The sequence below is a fragment of the Glandiceps talaboti genome, chromosome 15, assembly GCF_964340395.1.
Source record: "Glandiceps talaboti chromosome 15, keGlaTala1.1, whole genome shotgun sequence".
Taxonomy (NCBI): Eukaryota; Metazoa; Hemichordata; class Enteropneusta; family Spengelidae; genus Glandiceps; species Glandiceps talaboti.
Window position 1 is genome coordinate 15,563,437 of NC_135563.1, and position 25,013 is coordinate 15,588,449.

The 25,013-nt window shown below is 34.0% G+C and overlaps 1 protein-coding gene across 1 annotated transcript in view; it reads left to right on the forward strand.

Annotated features, from left to right (window-relative positions):
* LOC144446734 (polycomb group RING finger protein 3-like) overlaps positions 1-24,732 on the forward strand; it is a 66,171-nt gene extending 41,439 nt beyond the window's left edge. The window contains exons 4-9 of the mRNA XM_078136555.1: positions 18,468-18,564; positions 19,631-19,686; positions 20,048-20,107; positions 21,634-21,860; positions 22,506-22,586; positions 24,613-24,732. Coding sequence (XP_077992681.1) covers positions 18,468-18,564; positions 19,631-19,686; positions 20,048-20,107; positions 21,634-21,860; positions 22,506-22,586; positions 24,613-24,657 — 566 coding nt within the window. The 3' untranslated portion in view covers positions 24,658-24,732. The remainder of the gene's footprint in view (positions 1-18,467; positions 18,565-19,630; positions 19,687-20,047; positions 20,108-21,633; positions 21,861-22,505; positions 22,587-24,612) is intronic.
* The last annotated feature ends 281 nt before the right edge of the window (positions 24,733-25,013 follow it).

Sequence of the window (25,013 nt, forward strand, 5' to 3'; positions counted from 1 at the left end):
ACTGAAATGAAATTAATGCTGCCTTCAACATGAATTGACTTCTAGACTGTATATTCTGTCACTTTCATAAATAATTTAATGGGATTGTAATATCCAAAAATTGTTACCTACAAAGGCAAGATAAATAGTCAGTTTTCAAGAAGAAAATGTCAACCCCTCCCCCCAGAATGCTGTTCAAATTTAAAAAGTGATGCCAGACGTAATGGTAATTTGTAACTTTAGATGTGTGGTCATATTGAAAACATCCATTTTGTGTATTCACCCCAAGGGTTGCGTTATATACAATGTGATGCATATAAGCATGGTGTTTTATGTCTTCAGAAGAAATTTATGACATCTGAGAGAAAAATAATGTGTTTTATGGGGAAAATTGATATACAATGTGTTTGATGTGTTCCCTTTGATGTGATGTATGGTTTCATGACAGCCAGTACAACAGATTAAACTTGCAAATGGGGACGCCATAACAATTTGAACTTTTGACCTCAGTGTATATTTGCATATTGCACTCATTTGCATATAAGCTTTCTATCGCTTATTTGACCATTTTCAACCCGTTTTTAGCAAATTTATTAGGTAATTTATGAATAATGTACTGGAATTTCAAGTTTGCACGTGATATTGGCAATATTTGTGGAAATAAACCCCCGTTTTCAGTGTTTCACAGAATACATGTATTTATGTGTAGTGTCTTCATGAGGGCATGTCCTTGTGCAGTCATTGGAAACAGACTAGTCAACTTGCCATAGATAGACGGCTATAAACATGTAGTGTATTAAACGAATGGCAATAATTTCTGATATTTTCTGCATCGTGCGTTCTCATACTCAGTTTGCCATAGACAGCGATATAGTGTAACTTATGACGATAATTTACATTTGTAATTCTGCCGTGTTGTGTATAATGTTTTGTTAACAGAATAGTCAATATGTCGTCATGGTAGACAACGATAACTTTATATGACAATGATTTTTGTCATATTGTGCATACATTGTACATTTTGCTAACAGAATAAGTCAACATGTCATTGATAGACAACAACATGTAATGTAAATTCCCATGGCAATCATTTCTACCCGGATTTCTGTTATATGTGAATCATGTGTTGTGTAAAGACCTGGAATATTCAATTTTCCATGTACATGAATAAACGATGATATAATATAACTTATAAGTTATAATAACAATAATATCTTCTATCATATGTTGTTGACAAAATCGCATATGTACAATAAATATTTCATGACATAATATACAACATGTATATGTGTCTGCTTGAGATATGAACTCTTGAGAACGTACTGTACACTTTGTACATATTGTGTCAGGAGATAGGAATGATCTGTATGATTGATCATGCATTGCCGTATACAACTTGAGCCTTTGTGGTTGTAGAGAATTTTTTACAGTGGTGAAAACGAGGAAATAATCTCTGCTACAGTAGTATATTATAAATGATTAGGATATGAAAGCTGTGTGAGATATTTAGTTGTCACAGCTGCAGATAATATTTATCTGTACAGACCAGTGTTATGATAAAGACACTGTTGGGTGTTGTGATATCACCTACTTCCTGCATTGAAGGATATGTGTTGAACATTTATATAGCCAGTTTACCAGTACTGCACTGTCGATGAGATACATGTATATTGTTAGCTGGTCTGGTCGTACCTCGTAGCCCTCAGAGAATAGGAGAATTGTTGAGATACATTGTTAGCAGGTCCTACCTCCTAGCCCCGTATTCTCTGAGGGCTAGGAGTATGACCAGCTAATGATATATCAACATTGCAGTAAACAGGCTAACATTTATACAGAATGGTTTCAAAATAACTATCTGATTTCTAACCTCATAATATTCATAGTCAAGTTTCACATCCTTGCCTGCATATCATGCTGTTTACAGCTGGTATTTGTGTCTACTATTAGTATAACATTTAAATTGGAATGTTGAAAACTGGATTTCCTTTCCTAATGCGTATGATATTTTGGGTAATATATGGTAAATTCTATCTTTGAAGTAAAAAGCCTTTGCTTTAAGAATAAAACTAAATGTATGCAATTCAGATTTCAGATTATGTCATTAAACCCTTGGGATGGGATGGTGTGTGTGTGTGTGTGTGTGTGTGTGTGTGTGTGTGTGTGTGTGTGTGTGTGTGTGTGTGTCTGTCTGTCTGTCTGTCTGTCTGTGTGCATGTATATGTGGATGTGTATGTCATTTCCTCCACTGTGCAGAGAAATCTACATTTTGTAGCTTCAGACTATATGTACATGCACATATACAATATCCAGTGTTATTCATAAATTATACAGAATCATGTTAACATCATTCTAATTTTCAAAGATTTACGAAAATTCCATTATTGCTTTATTCTTTGTGCGAAGTATTCCCGATATGTAACGGTTGTTACTCCCAAGTCATTTGATCCCCTCATATATTTAATTTACATTTGTAAACCTATCAAAGCTCATTGAAATTCAAGCCAAGTATGCAACATGTACTGTAAGGGTTTTGAAGAATAGCAAGTTAAATGAGAATTCTCACTCACTTCATAGATATACATTTTGATCAAGTACCTTGATATCAAAGACCAGAGGAGAAATTGGAAAGGAGCCATGTGTGGTTGAAGGGAAGTGGGTTGATAGGTTAGGGATGGGGGTAAGGGATAGGGGTAGGGGTGAATACTGTTCCAGAATTGTAGATAATTATCATTTCTTGCCAACTGAAGAGAAACGGAGAGGAGAAATCATTCACTGCATAGTTACAAACAAAAGGATCAGTTTTATATAGGGATGATATTCAGTGGATGTGAATGGGTTCAATAGCAATATGAATTCTGTATAATTGTTACAAATAAATACTGCAACAATGTCTAACTATCGTCTGACAAATAAGTAAATCTTTGAAAGAAAATTATGCCATTAATTCATTTATTTGTTTGTTATCAGTAACAACATAAGAAAATACAAAATATATATTCTACAAGTAGCTAGTTGTGACAGATCATACTACAGGAAGTAGAATGATGTGAAACTTAAAACAACCAGTGACAATGAGACTGTAGACTAAATCTTCCATACCATGCAATTTCCCACCAAAATATAGTGAATACATTTTTTTTTCATCTTGAAACTTTCTGTTGTATATATCAAATTGGTAGTAGGTTGTATGAAAATAACCGAAATGTATTAATTTTATATGCTAAAATTTAATGATAATATGATAATAATAACATCTTTTTCAGCATATTTTTGACTTGTACGTACATCACTGGGAGTGAGTAGTGTGAAGACATGACTACAATTTTGTGAAATTCATAACAGTATAGACTATGTACCTGTACTTATTTTTTATGCATCTTTTTCTAGTGAACACTCGTAAATAATCAAATTGCAATATTTTATGCATATAGCAATAACGTATTTCTATCTATCTCTAATACTAAGTGGGTAGTTTTGTCTGGGGTATTTTTCAATTTGGCAGAATGGATTAGGAATTTTTTTCAGCAATATTATGTTCACAAAACAGTTCAACATGAAATGTGTGGGGTTTGTTGCCTTCGATGATACCAGTCGAGTGCTATTCACATGAAGTGATTTGTGACTTATTCAGGTTGTGGTTATGTCATATTCCAGTTATTACCTAACAAAATATGTATATCCGGTGTGAACCACAGGTTATTTTCTAGTATGTATCTATGTCTGTATCACTTGACACAGCTAAGCTTGTCTCGTACTGTTTAGTAATCACTGATGTACTTAAGGTTTATTGTTTAGGTTTAGAAAGGTTAATAGAAACTCTGAAGGGAAAAGCAGACAACATCTTCAGTGACTGTAAATCCCACAAGAAAAAGATAGTCACAAGAGATGACGATGTGACTGTCATTTCAGAGTCTGGAGTGTTGATTAGCTGACGACAGTGTAAATGGCAAAGGGACCATCTCAGGTTGTTGCATGTATGCTTAGTGAGTGAAATTTGTTGGGTTAGTGGGCAACTGTTTTTAGCCTGAAGAGTGACATTTTCAAGGAAAAGCCTGGCCAGGCATAATTCTGACAAATACAGAAAGTGTGAAGACAAAGAGATTGTGGTAAACATGATGTCATCACCAAAGAATTTTCCCATAAACCTTTGCAGGAAATGCCTAAAGCTGCTAATCACAAGTCCACTTCAGTAGGGCTTCTTTACAAGATTTCAAAGTTGATTAAATTATTTGGGTGCTATTCATCACTGAAATGATATTTTAAGTTGATGGCAATAATCAATACAAGTGTACTAAAAGACAAAAATTAGTCTGACTACAATTTCTTTTAAAATGCATATATTCTATTTAGTTATCATGCAAGTTTACTTATGTACAGAGTCCTGATGTTAATGATAGTTTCTTTGTGCATGCAAATATTATGCCTTTGAACTCTTCATTTTAGTTTGCCTACATACTATGCTACATATGTGTATCTCCTGGTCACTAGTCTTGTCAAACCATAGCGTTAAACAGAAGTATTAGCTTAAGTAATTATTTACATTACAATGACAAATTATGCCAAAAAATATTAAAATTTTGATGTTACCCCTTTAGTCAGTGACTAACATTACATTTGTACAAATAACGCATTATATTGCTTATGTTGTGTATTAGTGTATTTACTGTTTATCCATTATTACATTTGAAAACATCAGTTAAAGGTCAGAGTTTCAGTCCCAGGTTCTTGCGTTAGCGTTATCTTATCAGTGGAGCTGTAAGGATTACATGGGATCATTCTTTTGTTCTGGACCAACTTATTCTGTTAACTCTACTATATAATTGTTTTTCACACAGAAATGACAAATATGACGCAAATGACTTACGTGATAATTTGAGATGTCCCTAACTTGGACATCATCAGTTTTGGAATGAAACTGATGAACCTGAAAGCTGCAACGTTTCAAAGCAGGATTGAAAGTGATGACTTGTATTTCACATGCAGTCATTGCATTTAGCCAAGTGGAATGAATGGTGTAGAGTTTCCCCTAGTGTCTACTCACTATTATCTACTGTACGCCTATGAATTCGAAAAAAAAAAAAATCGAAGAATTTGGTATTAAAATATAACATTAGATGTATACAAATAACCGAACAATAAGGGAAAATAAATGAATTAAAAAATTAGTAAATAAAGAAGGAAAAATGAACAAAGTAAATTAATTTGTGGATCTCTTGTTGATCTGGAAGGAAATATAATTATTTTGTTGAATTTATAATCAGGTCAAATGAATCTGTATTCCAAAAGATTTCTACAAGGTTTACTCTAAAATGATGTGTGGGGAAATAAATATATCGAACTATGTCAGTGTTGCTGATATTGAAAGCTTGAGAAATAATTTGAGAAAGAACCTAACATTTAATACTTGTTTCTATAATCTAGAACTAGATTTCCACCCCTTTCTGGCGATAGTGAAACTATAAAAGTTAAAGTCATGGAATTAGATATTAAGCTTCTATTCTGGCAGGCAAGGTTTCAGTTTTAATACAAGCACAAACTAAATCTATTGTTATGACATGTTGAAATAAGCTTTTGAATAAATGTTAGTTTAGTTGTACTCACAGTAAGGTGGCATTTCTCATGACTTCCATAGACTTCCATAATTTTGCAGTCTACTGTACATTTTAAGGACTTCCAGTGTTTAGGCTTTCTTGATAACTAGGTGATTAGAGTCTCGTACCACCCCTATCACCCACTTGTGTATTTTACCACATGCATGAAACAACAACAATATTAGTGTGTGTCTATCTTAGTAAGTGGAAACCTCAATTGCCACTGTAGCGTCATACTCAAAAGCACATTCTAGATAAAAGTTCAATGACTCACTCAAAAGATAAAAATAAAGACATTACGTGAAGGAGGCACTAGTTTTCACTGCCCGCTATTTCATTTAAAGAAATGCCCCTCATATAGTCATGTACTTGCTGAATCGCATTGATTGAAATACATGTAAGAAAGACTTAGTCCATGATGTTTTGCGAAACATTTTATGAAACTGACACAGGTAGTGTGCATGTCTTAAAACCTGTGTTGGGCTCTGGTACTGTGCTGTTGGGCTAGCTTAGTGTTTGGCCTGGGTTCTTGGGCCTGGGCCATTTGGCTGGGCTGTTAAATGGCATGGTCTTTGAGTTGGACTCTTGGAAATGAAATTGAAATACAGCCGATGAAATGGACCGTACACTTGCTTTCCTTCTTTCTACTATTGCTTGACAGAATGATGTGTTTATGTGTGAGTTAAGGTCATATTACATAACATCCAATTTTTCTGCATTGGGGGGTTTAGTAAGAAGTGAGCATATAGCCTAAATTTTGTCCACATTCTGTAGTAAGTTTCATATTTCTAAATTTAGGAATATACATTTGCAAAATTGTCGTCAGTTCTATTAATTTACTTATATTTGTATATACTTGTCTTAAAAATAAAAGAGAGAATGTTTAATAATGATGCAGTTAACTTCACAATTACTAATTTAGATTTAATAGGAACTACTGTAGACATGTATCATACATGTGTACCTGTATTCAGTGTCATGTGATATAAATAGTTGAATAAAAAATCTGGTACCTGGGCAAAGCATATGGTGTGTTTTATTATAGGTAGTTATTTTTAGCAGATATAAATGAAGTAGATATATACATACATGTAGGTAGAGTATATATAAATAGTATTGTTAAATGTTTACAACAGGTCATACATGGTGACTACACATATTTTGTGGTTTAATAGGGTGCACTTTGTGGTTGGGGTACTTTCTGTTACAGGTTTTCATTTTGTTGATCTGTTTAAACTCCTCTTTCTGGGGGGGGGGTGTCTTTGTTTGTACAGAAAAAAACAAGAACAGGAATGACTGATACAGTAGCCACAAACTGACAAAGTCAACACATTTTATTCCACTGTTGTATCGCCTGAAGAGCTGAAAGAAATACCATACTAAAATGTCAACTATCTCATCTTCGATTGCCACAAACAAAGTCAACGCAACGGATTCCATTGTTGTTTCGCCTCAAGACTTAAAAGAAGCATCCAACTAAAATATCAGCAAATGTAAAATACTGCTGCTGATAAATCGTTGCCATAAATTATGATTAAAATGAAATATGTATGTACAGATAATGTATTTCTAAAAATACATTGTGTAATTATAATTATGCTGGCTGTTCCAGTCATATCTTTAGCTGAATGTACTTTGTCTTGAAATACGAGATGAAAATGTACATATGCATGGTTGCTTGTAGACTGAACAATTCATCGTTGTTCAGTCTAGCTTGGTTGTAGATTGCAAAATGTGTTGTTCTTAGCATTCCACATTTTGCTGTGGCTACGACACCAATGTGGAGCATTAAAACTGATGGAATCCTTTGGTTGTAGGCCAAAAAATCCATGTTGTTTACGCCACATCTTGCTGTGGCTATACACCATATACAATGTAGATGTCTGATTGGTTGTAGACCAAAAGATCCATCATTGTTGACACTCCATATCTCCATATCTTGCTGTGGCTTTCACCAATGTAGACACAAAAACTGACCAATCTTTCAGTTGAGGATGGTTAATAAACAGTTGAATTTATAAACCAGGTTGTACTTAATACCATGAATAGAAATATTCAGGCAAATTCCGATGTGATTTTTACAAAAGGAAAATTTTGGTCACTAAGTACACAGATTAACATTTTTTGCACATGGTACTATAGTATTGGAATATTACTATTCTTTTGCCAAAATCCATTTTTGTATGGAAAAATAGAAATACAGAATCTATGTTTGTTTATTGTCTACCAGTGTTTTTTTGCTAACATTTATAGTTTAAATATTAGGAAAAAAAGATGGAAAATTCATTTAATTTTAGACATAATAATCGTGACAAAATCACTTTGTATGATTCACTGATTCCAAAAATTACCTTTATTTTGTTCAACTGGCCATCCTCAGTCCAATTACAAGGACAGAATATAACTAGCCATTCCACAATGGGACTATATGGTTTCATATGAAATTTTATACGACTGACTGACTGATATTTAATACTGAGGATAGCAATGTTTGTTTTTAATAATTTAGGTTGTAGTTTCTATCATTCCCTTTACTAATCAACAACATCATTTTCATTCTACCATGCATAAGCCAAGTTGAACATAAAAATATGGAATTTATACCCTTGGCGTGTCAGCCACATGTGTTGCTCTGTTGTGTTCAAAATATGAGTCAAAACATTCAAAATTGCCATTACTTTCCTCGTTTTTTTACTTTAACCTGCACTGGTATAATTATATTATACTCCAGTATTTTTCTTCATTCAGCTGGAAAATACTCGTGACCTAAGGGTTTTGTTACTACTCGTCTAGCGACCCATACTGACAAAGCCACCTTAGGTCACTTGTATTTTCCTTGGCTGAATGAAGAATAATGTTGGGGACAAGCAGTTTAAGTGTTTTCAAGATTGAGCAAAATATTGAAACTATCATAGATTATTCCTTACCTTTTGAATAAACATACATGTACTGATTTTTGTGTGTATGATAAAAAATCGTGAAGCAAGTGCAGTCGTGGATGTCACAGGAAGATAAGCCTCAGGCCGATGAACCATATTTCTGTCAGTGTATAGTCTAAATATCACAACTATAGACTCTCATAGTACCTATTCTGTGTTTTGTCTCCTTGGATTCAGAATTCAGCAATATTTATCTTTGTCATATCCTATAGGAATAAGCTTTTTTGTGTACAATAAATGTTTGATCATGTACATGTATGCAGATGGTTGTAAAACACATTACACCAAGTGATATCATATTTATCAGAAATTTGTAGTTTTGCCTATCAGTGAAGACTTCAGCGAGTGAAGACACAGACAGAAATATCCTTGGGCAATTTGTAGTTTGTGATTCACTGTTGTTGACATGTTCAGACTTCTATTGTGACACCACAGGAATTCATCCTGTGGTTTTTGAATGACGTTTTGACATTATATACATGGGGAACCGATTTTTACAACTTATAGTCTTTTGGAGTTCAAAACAACGGTAGACTGATCAGCTGAACTACATTTTGTAGTTCACGATTGGATATAAATGTAGCATTTCAGTTGTAAAGTGGGGAATTTTTACCAAGGAGCATAAGTTTCTTTTGATTAGATCTTGTTTGAATGTTGATTAATGTCAAGAAGGGCAGAGGTACATAGCACCATTTCTTAGTGTAGTTGGTATGTTAGGGTTGTCTGTGGGTGACAACACAAAAGTTGCCATACTGCGAGATGCCAGTCACTCACATGAAAAAAACAACTGATTAAGATTCTATATATAGTACATCTGAATAATATGATTTGAAGGAGGTTTCTCCTTACACAGTCTGATAAGCATCTGTTGCATTATAACAAAAAATGTGTCAACCATTATAGTATTATGTTTAGCGTCTAAGTTTTAGGGTATGGTCTCGTAATCATTCCAGTATATCTAACTTAACTTAAAGAGTTCAACTTGAGTTGATTTATTTGTTGAAGTTATTATCGTGGTACTTCTTAAATTTAGGTTTATAGTAACAACGTGAAAATGGATTGAAATAAATTTTTACTCACAGAATCAAATACAAATGTCAAATTTTCTCTCACATCTTGTCAGCTTCATCAGGGATGTACTAATATGTGACAAAGGTAACGAGATGTCAGTAGTTAAAATTACGATTGCATTTTCCAAAATAGTTTTAACTATGTTGGAGTCTGTGAATATAAATTTTCTTCATAACTACATTTTTTTGTATGAACATAAGAGTCCATGAACATTTAATTCGTACATAGCATGGAACTTCAAGATATTATAATATTAGCTTGAAGAAAATGTGTGAAAAATAAACAGCTATAAAGATGGCAAGGCCAAATAAAAAAAATTATGTTTCTGATAACCTCTGACCCTAAACATTTTTTTAAAATAAAAAAAATAAGAAATTCTATGTTTCTTGACCTTCTTCATGTACATCTGTTTTCTTTCCTCAGCGATGTCGGTACATATAAACTATCACAGAAGGTATTCTGACTGACATTTTGTTTGTTTTGGGGTCGAAGCAATGTTTTTCAAAGATCAAATAAAAGATAAAGTAAAATAAAATAAAATCCTGACCTACCGACCCTGAGGACATGTTATCAGAAATACACAATTATTTTTTCCCCCACCTATAATATATGGTGTATGTTTTCTTAGAATCAACATATGAATGTAAGAGACAAAGCATTTTCTGTAACTTTTTTGGGAGTATTGTTTGAGGATGTTGTCATTATTCATGTTGCTGTATTGCTAGATCTATTCCCCCTGGTCATGATGCTGTCAGTGGTAAAGCAGACGATATCCATCATATAGCACAACTTGACAGCAAAGGTTGTGTAACCGCTATCTTCTGATACTAGTTAATTTAAACAGTGTAGGTCATCACTTCCTGTCCTTTCAAGTGTCAACACAGTGTTTAATTTGTTAATTGCTACATTTGATTAATTGATATTGAATTAATTAGTACATACTAGTAATAATGATATAAAGTCTAGGGGGTCCTATTCATTGGATTGAGACTCTACCTTATCAGACTAGGGGGTCTTATGAGACTCTCTTAGTTACCTTATCAACGATAGATTATTTGATATACTTTTGTTTGTTCTTTGGTATTAGACTTTTGTGTTCAACCAGTCATAAATTACTACTACAATAGGTAGCCAATGTAGTGTTGTCAATGGCAACCTCTGCCCTCACAGTTTACATACCATATAAACATGTAAAGATCCAGTAACAGAAATATACTTAATGACATTCACATACCTCTGGACTATAAATAGACACAGATATACACATATCTACAATGATAACATACACATTGACACATAACCACATATGTGCATGTGTGTGTACATAGTATGTGTACATATGTGCATGTTATATGTATGAATCTCTATGTGGGTATGTGTCAATGTGTACATATGTACGTACATACATACATATGTACCTACCTACCTACCTACCTACCTACCTACCTACCTACCTACCTACCTACCTAGGTGCGTGCACACGCACACACACACACACACACACACACACACACACACACACTCACACACACACACACACACACACATACATACATACATTCATACATACATACATACATACATACATACATACACACATACATACATACATACATACATACATACATACATACATTCATACATACATACATACATACACACAACACATACACACTTGTACATGATTACAAATCACATTATAATCATGATGCCCATCTCATCAGAATACACATGTGAAGATGAATTAAATTCTTTGTATTGTATTCACAGATTCATAAAACCTTTTTAATCACTCGTCAATCTCTGACATATCAATTCAATCAACTCTGTAAAGTCTAGATTTATCAATTCTAAACAGAAATCTGTTTACTGGATAGATAACATCAAACAGTACATTTCATTACCATTACATGTAGTAAATATTCTAAAGTAATACTGTGAATCTTGGATCCCCTCCAAGTAATACCTGCTGTCATTGCAATCAGAGCTGATTCATTTATAAGGAGATAACACAGAGTTACAAATTTGATGAGTGATGACCTCCCAGTGATGGTGTAAATAACACTCTTTATCTTGTTAATTAGATGCCAAGTACAGGCAGAGTATACAGATACTGTTGACAATGTAATTAGCAATACTTAACTGAAGTATCTATTGTCAATTACAGGGGTAATTAACACTATTGTTCTAAAAGTTGCATAACAAATTCCTAATCTAATTAGACTGACTGAAATACAAGTAGGCTCTACTCTGCCCCAGGCTGGTGTATTTGCAATTCAGTACTGGTTGCTGTATGCATCAAATTGGTATTGCAGTACTGCTGCTGTATGCATCAAATTGGTATTGCAGTACTGCTGCTGTATGCATCAAATTGGTATTGCAGTACTGCTGCTGTATGCATCAAATTGGTATTGCAGTAGTGCTGCCGTATGCATCAAATTGGTATTGCAGTACTGCTGCTGTATGCATCAAATTGGTATTGCAGTACTGCTGCTGTATGCATCAAATTGGTATTGCAGTAATGGTTGTTGTATGCATCAAATTGGTATTGCAGTACTACTGCTGTATGCATCAAATTGGTATTGCAGTACTACTGCTGTATGCATCAAATTGGTATTGCAGTACTGCTTGCTGTATGCATCAAATTGGTATTGCAGTAATGGTTGTTGTATGCATCAAATTGGTATTGCAGTACTACTGCTGTATGCATCAAATTGGTATTGCAGTACTGCTGCTGTATGCATCAAATTGGTATTGCAGTACTACTGCTGTATGCATCAAATTGGTATTGCAGTACTACTGCTGTATGCATCAAATTGGTATTGCAGTAATGGTTGTTGTATGCATCAAATTGGTATTGCAGTACTACTGCTGTATGCATCAAATTGGTATTGCAGTACTGCTGCTGTATGCATCAAATTGGTATTGCAGTACTACTGCTGTATGCATCAAATTGGTATTGCAGTACTGGCTGCTGTATGCATCAAATTGGTGCAGAGTTAACTCTGCCCCAGGCTGGTGTACTGTATTTGCAATTCAGTACTCGTTGCTGTATGCATCAAATTGGTATTGCAGTACTCGTTGCTGTATGCATGAAATTGGTACAAGGTGAACTCTGCCCTAGGCCAATGTATTCACAACACAATCAATAGCAGTTGCTGTATGCATCAAATTGGTGAAATACTAGAACGACCTACTCAGCTCTAGGTTGATGTATTTTGTTGGCTGGCTGTTATACTATAGACAGTAGACCCATTCTCGCCACTGTTTATACTACTATAGTTGTGTACATCAAATTAGTGAGAGTAGTGCACCTGAAACAAACAGTACTTGTTATGCTAGAGCCTAACTCTAGCTTAGTATGGTGAGATATAATGAACAGTGTGCACTCTATATGAGAATGAAGTACATGTCAGCATTCAAATATAACTTTTAGGCTTTGGTAAATTTAGCCACAAGTGAATTGTTTCAGCTACAATTTTCTGTTGATCTCTGTAGGTCGAACAGACTACAACCTTATATCTGATAGTCTAGATATAGTGTTTAGCAGTCTATGTGCCCCTGTGTCTATCTTAGCTTGTCTACAGTAAGGTTTCCACAGTAGTTTTAGTTTATGTTGATCTCAACCTGTCTGTAGTCAACTTTCCAAGGTAATACTATTCTTCATTACATGGAAAAGCTTAGCAGAAAAGTCATCTGTACAACAGACCTGACAGAAGTGGATGAGTATTGCCAATAAATAAAGCAGTTTCAGTTGAGTTGTCACCCAAAGTAGATATCATAATAAACTAGTGACAAGAACGGTACCAAGATCTGACGGTTCAGACATGCAATCCTCAAGGGATACCTTACTCTGAACTGGCAGTAGACACTTAAACAAACATATACCTCAAGTGTCAATTGGACCAAATACAGGTGTCAGAGAGGTCATACAGTGTTTGTTGTCTTTACCATCTACTATGTCTTGTAATATTAGCTGCATTCAGGTATAGGGTTTCATAGGATGTTAGCTGAGACTAGTCTTAGAAATGACCACCCTACCCTTTCATAAAATATTGTATGCATGTTTAGTATTCGGTATATGTGTGTGTGGTCCTATGCTAACATATTATGTGGATGAAAACTACAGGGAATAAATGTAATGACCTCAAGATTTTTTGTTGTGTTTTTGCATGCCTTTTAATAGCTATATGAAGGTTGAATCAATCAACTCCATACCAGGTTCACTGTTAATGTTATTGTTCGATTTAGTGAAAAAATAAAGCAAAAAACAACAAACAATATATAGATTGTATCATTTTCTATTCTCTAGGTTCTAAGTCTGCCTATATTTAAAAACTATAGATACAAAAGGAAATAAAACATAAAATTGTGAATTGCATAAAATTGTAAAATGCTGCAAAATAAGGGAAACCCTGTTATTTTTGCTGGTATTGTTCTTATTATGTAGGAAATAGTAGCTCAGAGACTTGACTCACTGGCTTCAAAATGTCAAGTCACATAGCCAAGTCTCTCGGCTAAGTAAGTGGGTAAACCCTGCAGGGAGTATGCACTGCTTGCTACCTTCTATACCCAAAATTTATTTTCAATATATGTGAATCTAACTTTTAACTGATTCAACTAATTACATTGATTCATGAATATATACCATAAGTAGAATTGGTTTGAATGGGGGAATCAAGACTGTCCTTCATACTCTATCTTTCCCTACAGCTCGGAAAATCTTTCCTTACAGACCGGAAAAGATAATGCCTAAAGGACAACATCCTTTCCGGAGTATTGAATACCCAGGAAAAGGATTGAAATTACTACCAGCAATCACAGACTGGATGCATTTTTGTAGAGAGATACATATTACTAGTTTATGGCCATCTTGTTTTGATTTACTGTATTAGCTGCAGTTGTCTGCAAATCATTCCTGTCTACTGACAGTAGTTTCAATTATTATGATTTTGTTATCCTCTCCAAAAAAGTAACATTGAAGTTGGATAACATTTTTAATGTGAAAATATCAGGATGTGTCGTACACACCATCCAATAACTTGTAGAAATAATATTGTCGTCATTCAGTTCTCTGTAGATTTCCTATATGAAAGTCTTTGTAGTAGGTTTGACAAGTTCATTATTGCTGTAAACATCAGTGTATTTAGAGACTGACACTTGCTATGTAAAGATCAGTGAATTTTAGCTTAGTCTAGTAACCATATGTGGTTGTTTCCTACAATCTCTCTCTCTCCATGTATAGTCAAATGAACATATTGAAAATTGAGCTACTCCTGTAGGAGAAAGTATGAACATCACATGTCAGTAGTAATCCATCACACACTGATCAGCAGTTGTAATTGGATATGGCATTCAGTTTTAGCATCAACCTACTACTGTAAGTCATTCTTAAGAAAGCCATTTGACTATATGGTGGAGAAAGATCATAGGAAATAACCACACATATGATTACTAGACTAAAGAAATGAGTAATTATGATACAAAGTAATTTAACAGTTTCCCAGTGTTACATGTATGCGCCTGTAACATTAAGATGAAATGCCGCAACGCACAAGAAAATGTTTAATAAAATTGATTGTCTGTAATAAAAACCTCACATATTATAAACCATAATTTCATAACTTTTATTACTACCTATAATTCACTTCAATGATTGGTTGGTTGTCATATAAAGCAAATTTGTTATCACAGCACAGCTGTTTATAGTAATTCCCTTGAATAATAAGAACTGTATTTGTTGACTGTTATAATGTATGTTCAATAGCCATTTACTACTACCTACATATACATGTACTGTACTGTACTATCCTGATGTATACACAAAATGTATGTTGTACATCAAATTCTCTTGACAATCTCATCAATTCTGTTGTATCGTTCTGATATATAAAATTCTAATTATACAAAGATTGGAATGATTATTCTTGTCAGTAATCCCAAATATCTATAATGTGATAAAAAGAAGTGTCGTTTATTTTGACAAGACATGTTGTATCTATTTTGTGAGGATGGTAGGTGTGCAAATTGAATGCATATAATTGTAAGTGGCACTTCTGGGTAAGGAGAGATTTCCCCTATTTAAATGCTATTGCACCATCATACTCCCACCCCTACCCCATCATCTACATGCTATCCGTGGCATCAATGATCTCTCTTCACAGAGATCTCGAGATTTAATGCCACGGATAGCATCTTCCCCTATCCCAACTGTTAAAGTATCCCCCAGTTTCAAACCCTGATTTGTAAGGATAACACTGAATACATTTGACAATCAAAGAATTATTGTGTTAAGGGATTGTGCATATAACATTAAAATTGCCAACTCATTCTCTAGTTTATACAGTATTACAAAACGTAAATTTCAAAAATATAATATGAATAAACTTTGATAATATGCATATTAAGAATTATTTAAAACGGCGAAATTAGTAAAACTGTGTATCACACCGTTATGCACCTCCATTATGCAAATAATAACCACACTTTTTTGTTTATTTGATTACTCATAAACTATAAAAATGCACTTAAAGTTGCGATATGGATGACAAATCAGTGTTTATTTCGGACTTTTTATTCATAAAACAACTTTAATATGTTTTCCTACTTAAAAAAAAAAGAATGTGAAAAAACATACCAAGCCCATGTTTGTAACTCAATAAATTGCAAAAAGCTACAAAGTGTCTGAAAAGTTTTGTTATTGTACGTACATTAACAAACATTTTACACATTTTTGGCAATTTATTGACTTACAAACAAGGACTTGGTAAATTTTGTTTAACATTCTTTTTTCAAGTAAAAAAACATAGTAAAGTTGTTTCATGCATAAAAAAAATATTGGCATTTGTAATCCATATGGTCACTTTAATGACTAAAAGTGATGACTGGGTTGATGTGTTTTGAATATATAAACGTACAATTTACATAGAGAATTTACATCATACAGTTTAAATAGTAATACTTAAGTAGCAGATGTTGTCTTTAAAAAAGCTGTTTTATCATGGTTGTAAACCACAGTCTCTTTAATGTGTAGTTGACAGTATTGTAAACTTCATCGTTCATCCGTATCTGTCCAACAGTTGTTTGATAGACGCGATATCTCTGCATATATGTAGGATAACACAAGGAGCTGACCGGACCTTGAACTCGTCTAAGGAATGTTTATCCATCCGTGATTACTACTTGAAATGTATGTCAGGTCATGTACTTGTATGATGACAGCTACTTCAACTCACAACTATTTATAGAAAATAACGACAAAAGACGAAATAGACATAGCTAACAGCTTAGCCAATCACATCGCTGCATAGCTTGATTGACAGCTGTCGTCACTAGATAATAGAAGTCCTAGGATGTTGATATGGGAGTTTAGACACTGAAGTAGACTCAACAAGGGAAAACAACCGAATGATTGATAAAATTAGCTATATACATGTCTGCCTGATTTAATAATACTCAAGCACACATAAACATCTGATTAATTTTCTTACATTAGTATATTTACATTTGTGATCATGTACAATACATATATCTTATTTATTTTGATTATATCAGAAGCAAGTTTACTAGTGCAAAGAATCGTAATGTTCAACTAAGATGAGCAATTCAATTTCTTATATACGACTACGGTATATTAAAAATGTTTTACTCTCCCCTTTAATTGGGATAAAAAGATGACCAAAAATGCATAAGTATATTACATGTATATGTACATTTTAGTCTCGTTATTAGTTTAGAGACGAAACGAGTCTTTAATTGGTTTTAAATGTTTTGTGTTTCGATTTATTTCAATGTTTGTCTCACAATGGCTATACTGTATATTTGCATATATCTATATCTTTAAACACTATTTTGTTGTGCGAATGGAAAATGATGCTATTTGGTTTGTGTCTACTGGTCTATAATAACAACTCACACTTGTAGAGTTTGTACCCAAAGGGATCACAGAATAAGTAAACATTTAGGTTTTGAATTAAGATAATGATGTGACGGCATTGCCTGGAACCATGTTCATTTCAAGCTACTAAAGGTATTTCTATGACAGGGTAGTATGGGTATCACGCTAGCAATCTAGTATGTTGGTGACAATACTATTGATGTAAACTGAAAGTTTGCACTGCACATTACTGTCACATTGCATTTGTTGTGATGGCAGTATGGTAGAGGCCAACAACACCTCTTTTAGTCTGCTAGTATGAATTCAATATTTGCAGTCTTGCATTATTAGTGAGATGTCTCTGTATGTTAGTGTACATCGTCCTATCTACATAGGAAGGGTTATCAGCAATGACCCATTGATATGACCATAACATCACACATTTTAGCAGAGGTCTGTACTTTGTGATAACGTGACAGTTTGCAAGTCCACCATCAGTGAAGGCATTTCAGTGGCAATGTTCGAATTTACAAGTCTGATATCAGTGAAGGCATTTCTGTGGCAATGTTTGAATTTACAAGTTTCCTATCAGTGAAGGCATGCGTAGTACCACAGAATGAAACCAACCATATATGTTAACAAGATTAGTCCTCACTATACTTGCCGTTGCACACACAGGCTAACCAACTTTGATTGACATTTCTAAGACTGCCATTTAAGTGCTGCTTGTGCTGCTTGACCTTACCAGGGTGATAAATGACTCCTATACTTATGGACTTCCTTGTTTTCTTTTATCCCAATACAAGCTACCCACAGTAGTAGCATTTCTTTATTTTTCAGAGAACTACATGTAGTAGACAACTTTTATGCTGGACCTTTCTTTATTGCCTTTTGCATGAACACTCTGGTCTCACCTTTTGTGTAGAGTTATTTCATTACAGCAATGTATGAATGAAATATTGGTCAAAGATTGTACTCAAGAGAGCCATTGTTATTCTTGTTTGTCCACAGTTTGTAAGAGTTGTATCGTCAAGTTTTTAGAGGAACATAATACATGCCCCACCTGTCTTATTGTAATACATCAAAGTCATCCACTGCAGTATATCGGGTAAGTTTACTTTATGTCACATAGACAGACATAGTAACAATGGAAATGCCAAAATATGTTATTCAACTTATTGTCCTCCGGACATGCAACAGAAAATGTTTAAATAAATAAAAGACATTGTTGACACAGACTGGTGTCAGAAGATAACAGGGTATCATTGGTCAAGATGGGCCAGACATGTGTTCTGTGTCAAATTGCATCAGACATTGTCAATAATGATATAGTTAAAAGTGAAAGAAAATGTGAGGTATATTCTTCATATACTGCTGTTGTATTGAGTTTGGTTATGTTGAGTCGTGTTGTGTTGTGTTTTGCGTTGTGTTGTAGTGTGTTGCATTACATTGCATTAATTACGTTGTGTTGAGCTATTTTGTGTTGCGTTGTGTTGTGTTGTGCTGTGCTGTGTTGTGCTGTGTTGTGCTGTACTGTTGTTTTGCTGTGTTGTGTTGTGCTGTGCTGTGCTGTGTTCTGTAGTGTTGTGTTGTGCTGTGCTGTGTTTCGCTGTGTTGTGCTGTGCTGTGCTGTGTTGTGTTGTGTTGTGTTGTGTTGTGTTGTGTTGTGTTGTGTTGTGTTGTGTTGTGTTGTGCCATCCATATGGTACTTATAGTCTAGATGGTATCAAATCATGAATAGAGATCTGAGATTCAATAAAGGATATCACTAGACTACATGTATGTAGTATGTCATATCATGTTTGGGTGTATGTGGTACGATGTCATATTGAATTGTGGTGTCATGTTTGGGTGTATGTATGTATGTATTGTATTGCTTCATGGATGATGGCATGACCTGCCATGCAGCATGTATAATGTCATGTTGTTATGAATAATGTCATCCTAAATCATTCAACGACATTTACAGTAATTGTTTTCTTCCAGCATTACAAATGGTTGGACATGTACACTGTGACAAGGTTGTCAGTTAAAACATTCTTTAAGTCACACTCTCATTTCACCAATGATTTGTAACTAACTTCATGGCTTGAGGCGGTTTCACAGCCACTTATTATCCCAGCATATAAATCATGGTCAGTTTTTATATTCTGTGTTTGTTTGTCTATTGGCAGGCATGACCGCACTATGCAAGACATCGTCTATAAACTAGTACCAAGACTTCAAATAGGTAAGACTCAAACATATGTATAAATTTATTTCATTATATACACACACACACACACACACACACACACACACACACACACACACACACACACACACACACACACACACACACACACACATATATATATATACACTGTTCATTTGTCTTTGTTATTTGTATATATTTTCCAGTAAATAGCTGTGATTAAAAAAAAATTTAATTTGTATATTTATATTTGCCAAATAAGATTTTGACTTTGTATGATACAGAATGTGATGATATATTTGTCCTTATCAAAGTCAAAAAAATAATATTTGTGCATATCAAAATAAAATGTTTCTTTTTGATTGTATATTGAACTTGATTGTTTACTATCTTTCAGATGAAGAAAGGCGAGAAAAAGAATTTTATAGCTATCATGGAATGCAGTGTCCTAGACAGGGTGAGTGTGCATACACGTATATTAGGCCAAAAAAATTATGTGTTTCTGATAGCCCAACTGACCCTATAGTTTAAGCCTGTTGATAAACATAGTTATGTAGTCGTAAACGTAGTATGGTACAATATAAAATCCAGTCAATTGCAACCACAACCTCTGACATGCCCCTTTATTGTCCCCTAATTCTATATCAAATTCTGAAACTTAGTAACAGGGAAATGTAAAAACCAAAATTTTTTGAATAGTAAATTCTAAAATTATCCAGTAAGAGTGCAGAGCACTGTAATAACCTGTGTGTTGTAATAGTTTGTGAACAACCATAAAGGTATCTATCATGGTCAGTGTTTTTGTGAAGGGTGATAAGCAGGTAAAATCTACCTGAGTCATTTTACCACGGTTCCCCACCAAAATTATGATACAAAATATATAATATGGAAACTATGCCAGTTTTACCAGATCTCTCCCTCTTTCTGTTACCATGCCAACCTTAGCAAAAACACTGACATTGGTTTACGCAGATGTACTTCATCATAGCAAAGCCATGGTCTTGTATGTTTTAGCTCCGAAGAATGATATTTTTGACCAAATTTAGGAGTTAGTACGTTTACTCGATTCTAGCCATCATGAGTATAGAACTAGACTGATAGATTGCGTGTAATAAATCTAATCTCATTCTAGATACAGGCTAATATCAACTACTTGAAGGACTTCTTATCTAATTGAAGTTGTTATTGATTATGCTTAGTGTTTAAGGTTTCCCTAAAGATGAATACAGTAGTGCTTAATTATACTTTATAGCAATCTCTTAACGTGTAAAATTTGAATATTTTCTATCAGACGACTCGTTTTTTGTGAGTCTTCATCTCAATATGGATATACAGATTAAAAGAACGTTAATCAGGTCTGTTCACATTGCTAGTGATTCACTGAAATGGATACCTTTCGTATACGATAAAATCATGAGTAGTGATTTCCTTACGTTGTCTGTAATTTAGTAGATCAATTCATTGACTAGTTCAAGCGTATTCTTAGTCTAGACTCAAGTCATGTGGAGATTTTGACTATCGTCTCCCCTCACGCCTAGCATTTCCCTAACAGTTGTGTATTCAAACCTAAATTAAACACGGCAATATTCATGATGTGGTTATCATGTTACATTGTACTGCTCCACTTCCTTGTTGGTTCTAATCACATGGTGATGCTAGTGACGTCATCCTGCAACAGGAAACTTTTTTAAAAATGAGAAAACTTTGTGTCAGCTCATTGGCCAAAGCTTCATGAAGTAAAAATAATGCTAGCGAAAAGCTAGATGAGTGGGAAGGTGATAGTCAAAATGCCAACACAGCTCGACTCTAGGCTAGGTGTTAGTATTCAGACAGTAAATGTGAGTCCACAAGTAGGAGATAGAACTTGATTTTGACTCGCTTCATTTAGAACCAACAAAAAATATTTTTTCAGCACTGACTCAAATCAGTCTACCAGTATTTGATATGAGTTTTTAAAAAATTATTTTCTGCTTTTTCTTACAGGTTCCGAATCAGAAAATGAAGAGTCAAAAGATGATGCATCAACATCCAAAACTGATGATGATAACGATTATCATCGCAGTGATGAACAAGTTAATATTTGTCTGGAGTGCAATAGTTACAAGCTGCGTTCTTTGAAACGCAAATATATACGCTGCTCATCGCAAGCAACCGTTACACATCTCAAGAAATTTATCGCAAAGAAACTTAATCTTATTACTCATAAAGACGTAAGTATTAACGAGAGTGAAATTTAAATACTAATGAACTGGTTCATTTCCCATTAGTCCCCCATATATATGCTGTCACCTTTCCAATGAATACTGCCCTCTAGTGGTTGATTCATTATTATTAAAGTTAGATTTGCATATTTATATGACATCATATCATTTGCATACCATGATGGCAGTTCATGTATTTCTACATAACAACACACTAGTCTTATGTTTTTTCAGTTTTATGACTCTTAAGCATCCACTCTGATACCTCACTGCCACAAGAGGGCACACTTTATAGAAAAGGGCCTCTGAATAGAGTGAAAGTAAAACATGTTTCTGAAATCTCAATGAAAATCTGTGTCAATCTGCATATATTACCAAGGAACCTGTTATCGCTACACAGCTGATTACCTGACTGACCCTGAGTTTCTTCTTTCACAAAAACAAAGAGTCAAGATTATATTTGTTAGGGAACTATTTTCATTTTTTTGAAATCATAAATCCATCATTTGATTGTCATGTCAGAGAGAATGCCTACATACAAGCTTTCACGTAATATGTTAATTTTTGGCAATCAAAGTGGCTTGAAATTTGGACTCGTTGTGCACCTCATTGGGATGTATGTAAATATTTGACCTTTGACCTGATATTTTCCAGCTGGATATCCTATGCAATGAAGAAATCCTAGGCAAGGACCATACACTGAAATTTGTAGTTATAACAAGGTGGAGATTTAGGGTAAGGAGTAACTTAAAATTTTTTTTTAGTTTTGTTGATGTTCAAAATAGTATAGAGACTTGGGTATCTGACTTGAAATACTGGTTCATGGTGAACGGCGCTTTAAGCTAGATAACAGATAGCTAAGTTTCTGGGCTAGGTTCATAGTAATATTCCAGCATTTTATGACATTTCCCATCAAACAGTGTCAGACTCTGAATTTCAGACTGGCTTTTGAAGATGGACTTAGCAAATGTTGGATAAGACTGTAAATAGTAGAGACACATTGAAGAATTGTCAACATCGTCAACCAAATGAAATCATGTGATGTCTCTCGTAGACTCAGAACTTTGCATTATTGAGAACATCCCATCACCATTGTCAATAAAATAAATGTGCGTGAGATGTTGGTGAAAATGTTTTCAGTTATTCACGGCTCATGTAACATACCTCAGTCACGAATGGCAGGAAATAATTTGGCTTTGGCACAAATAACAGGAAATAAAAGTGTAAATTTACCCCACGGAAAATTTGGGATTACTCAGTAATTGTGGAACTCTGTGACTTGCAATATTCTGTGTTTTTTATGAACCTAAAGTAAAAAACATTTATTCTCACAAGTCAATGGAAGTGATATTTGGCACTTCTTAAAATGTGATCTATTTTCATGTAAAATGTTGTTCAATGCAAAAACCTAACAGTCAGGAGCCATAATTCCAAGCTTTAATGGAAATATTCTTAAAATATATATTTATGAATTAAGTTTAGTCCAATTGACAATAATTTATTAAGAACCTTTGTTTGCTATCATTTTAATACACAAAGCTGTGAAATAAATATTGGATAGAATCAGAATTGAGTATTTTGTGAAGAGTTGGCCGGGGGTTGTGTTATGTGTTATTTCAATCAGAAAAGTCTAATGTTAGTAACAAACTCTATTTCCTGTATTCTGCCGTGGGCTATACTTTATAGAAGTGTAAAGTTATCAGTTTACGTGTGTGAATCTCAATAAACCAGCCATGTGAAATTACCAAACCAGACAAAAATGAAATTCACTGTCAAGGTGTTGTCACAGAATACTTACAAAATTCATAGAACATCATTTAATCTACTCATGAATTATAAATGAAAATTCACACTACAGGAAATTGAGTTCATGTAGTTTTGATGAACTTATCCTTGTAGAATTTACTAGCATTCTATCAGTTGTCCTGATTCTTTACCCATCTAACCCGTAGTCATGGCAACCAATTCTGATAAGATATGTTGTATTTACTGAGGTATTAGATTCTAAGGTAATGAAAGGTGGGGAAATTTTAAAATAAAAACTATGGTTTCTTTTATGCTATGATCTTTTTGCCCTAACAATTGCAAATGTGAATCCCACACACACAATTACATGACAGGTTTACGAATATATCCTCTATAGTCAGGTAGATCAGTTTTAAGGCCAAGCTTAAAGTGCTATAATGGAATGTTAGCTATTGATTTGATACTCAAAAAGGTGAGAATGTATTATCACAGTGTCCCTATAAATTCATTGCATCTCAAGGACAGGTTTAAATTGCTTTTTATTGATTTTTAGTAGAAGTATACAGAAAACACTAAACACAAAATACCCTTCGTATATATGGGAATATTCATTAATTCTGCCATTGCAGTGTGTATCTATCAATCTATCAATCAATCAATCAATCAATCAATCAATCAATCAATCAATTCTTTATTCAGTGCTATGGCCACTGGCCTTATGTACAAACATTTGCAATTGTCATAACAGAAACTAGAAAGCTGAAGTCATACAAAATGACATAAGTATATACAATATACAAAATACATGATAAATAAGAAAAGTGAAGTGAAAATAACTAAGTACATAAAATGAATTATTGGTTTCTGTCACGAAATCAAAATGCAATGTTGACAACTTGAAGTACAGAATAAATCCTACATATTCATTTATTCCAGTCTTGATGAGTACAAAGGAAGTAAGATAGAATGAAATGAAAAATTTTCGACATCTGAGGAAACTATTTATGTCTTTCAGGAAACACCATTGATGCTGCACTATCGACCCAAAGTTGACCTTTGACATGCCTTGACCCCAAATACAGAGATGTTCCTATTTAGAAATACAGAAGAAATGTCTACAAAGTTTTTATACAGATTTATTTCAGGACAGTCTTCTTTTATGTCGACTCTATACCTGTCCATGCACTTTGGTAAAGCCAATTTATTTATACTAAAGATTTATGTTGCTATAGCAACACTAGCACTAGTTACAGACCTGTGTTGCTACGCTGCCGACTTGATATTATGAGTAACTTTTATGGTGGAGTATGTGTTGCCATAGTAACAATGGAAGATTCACCATGGAAAGTACTAGTTAAATTATGCCTCTAGCTTTATGGAATGTACGGAAGTAGGAGAAAGAAAGCTGATCCTGTA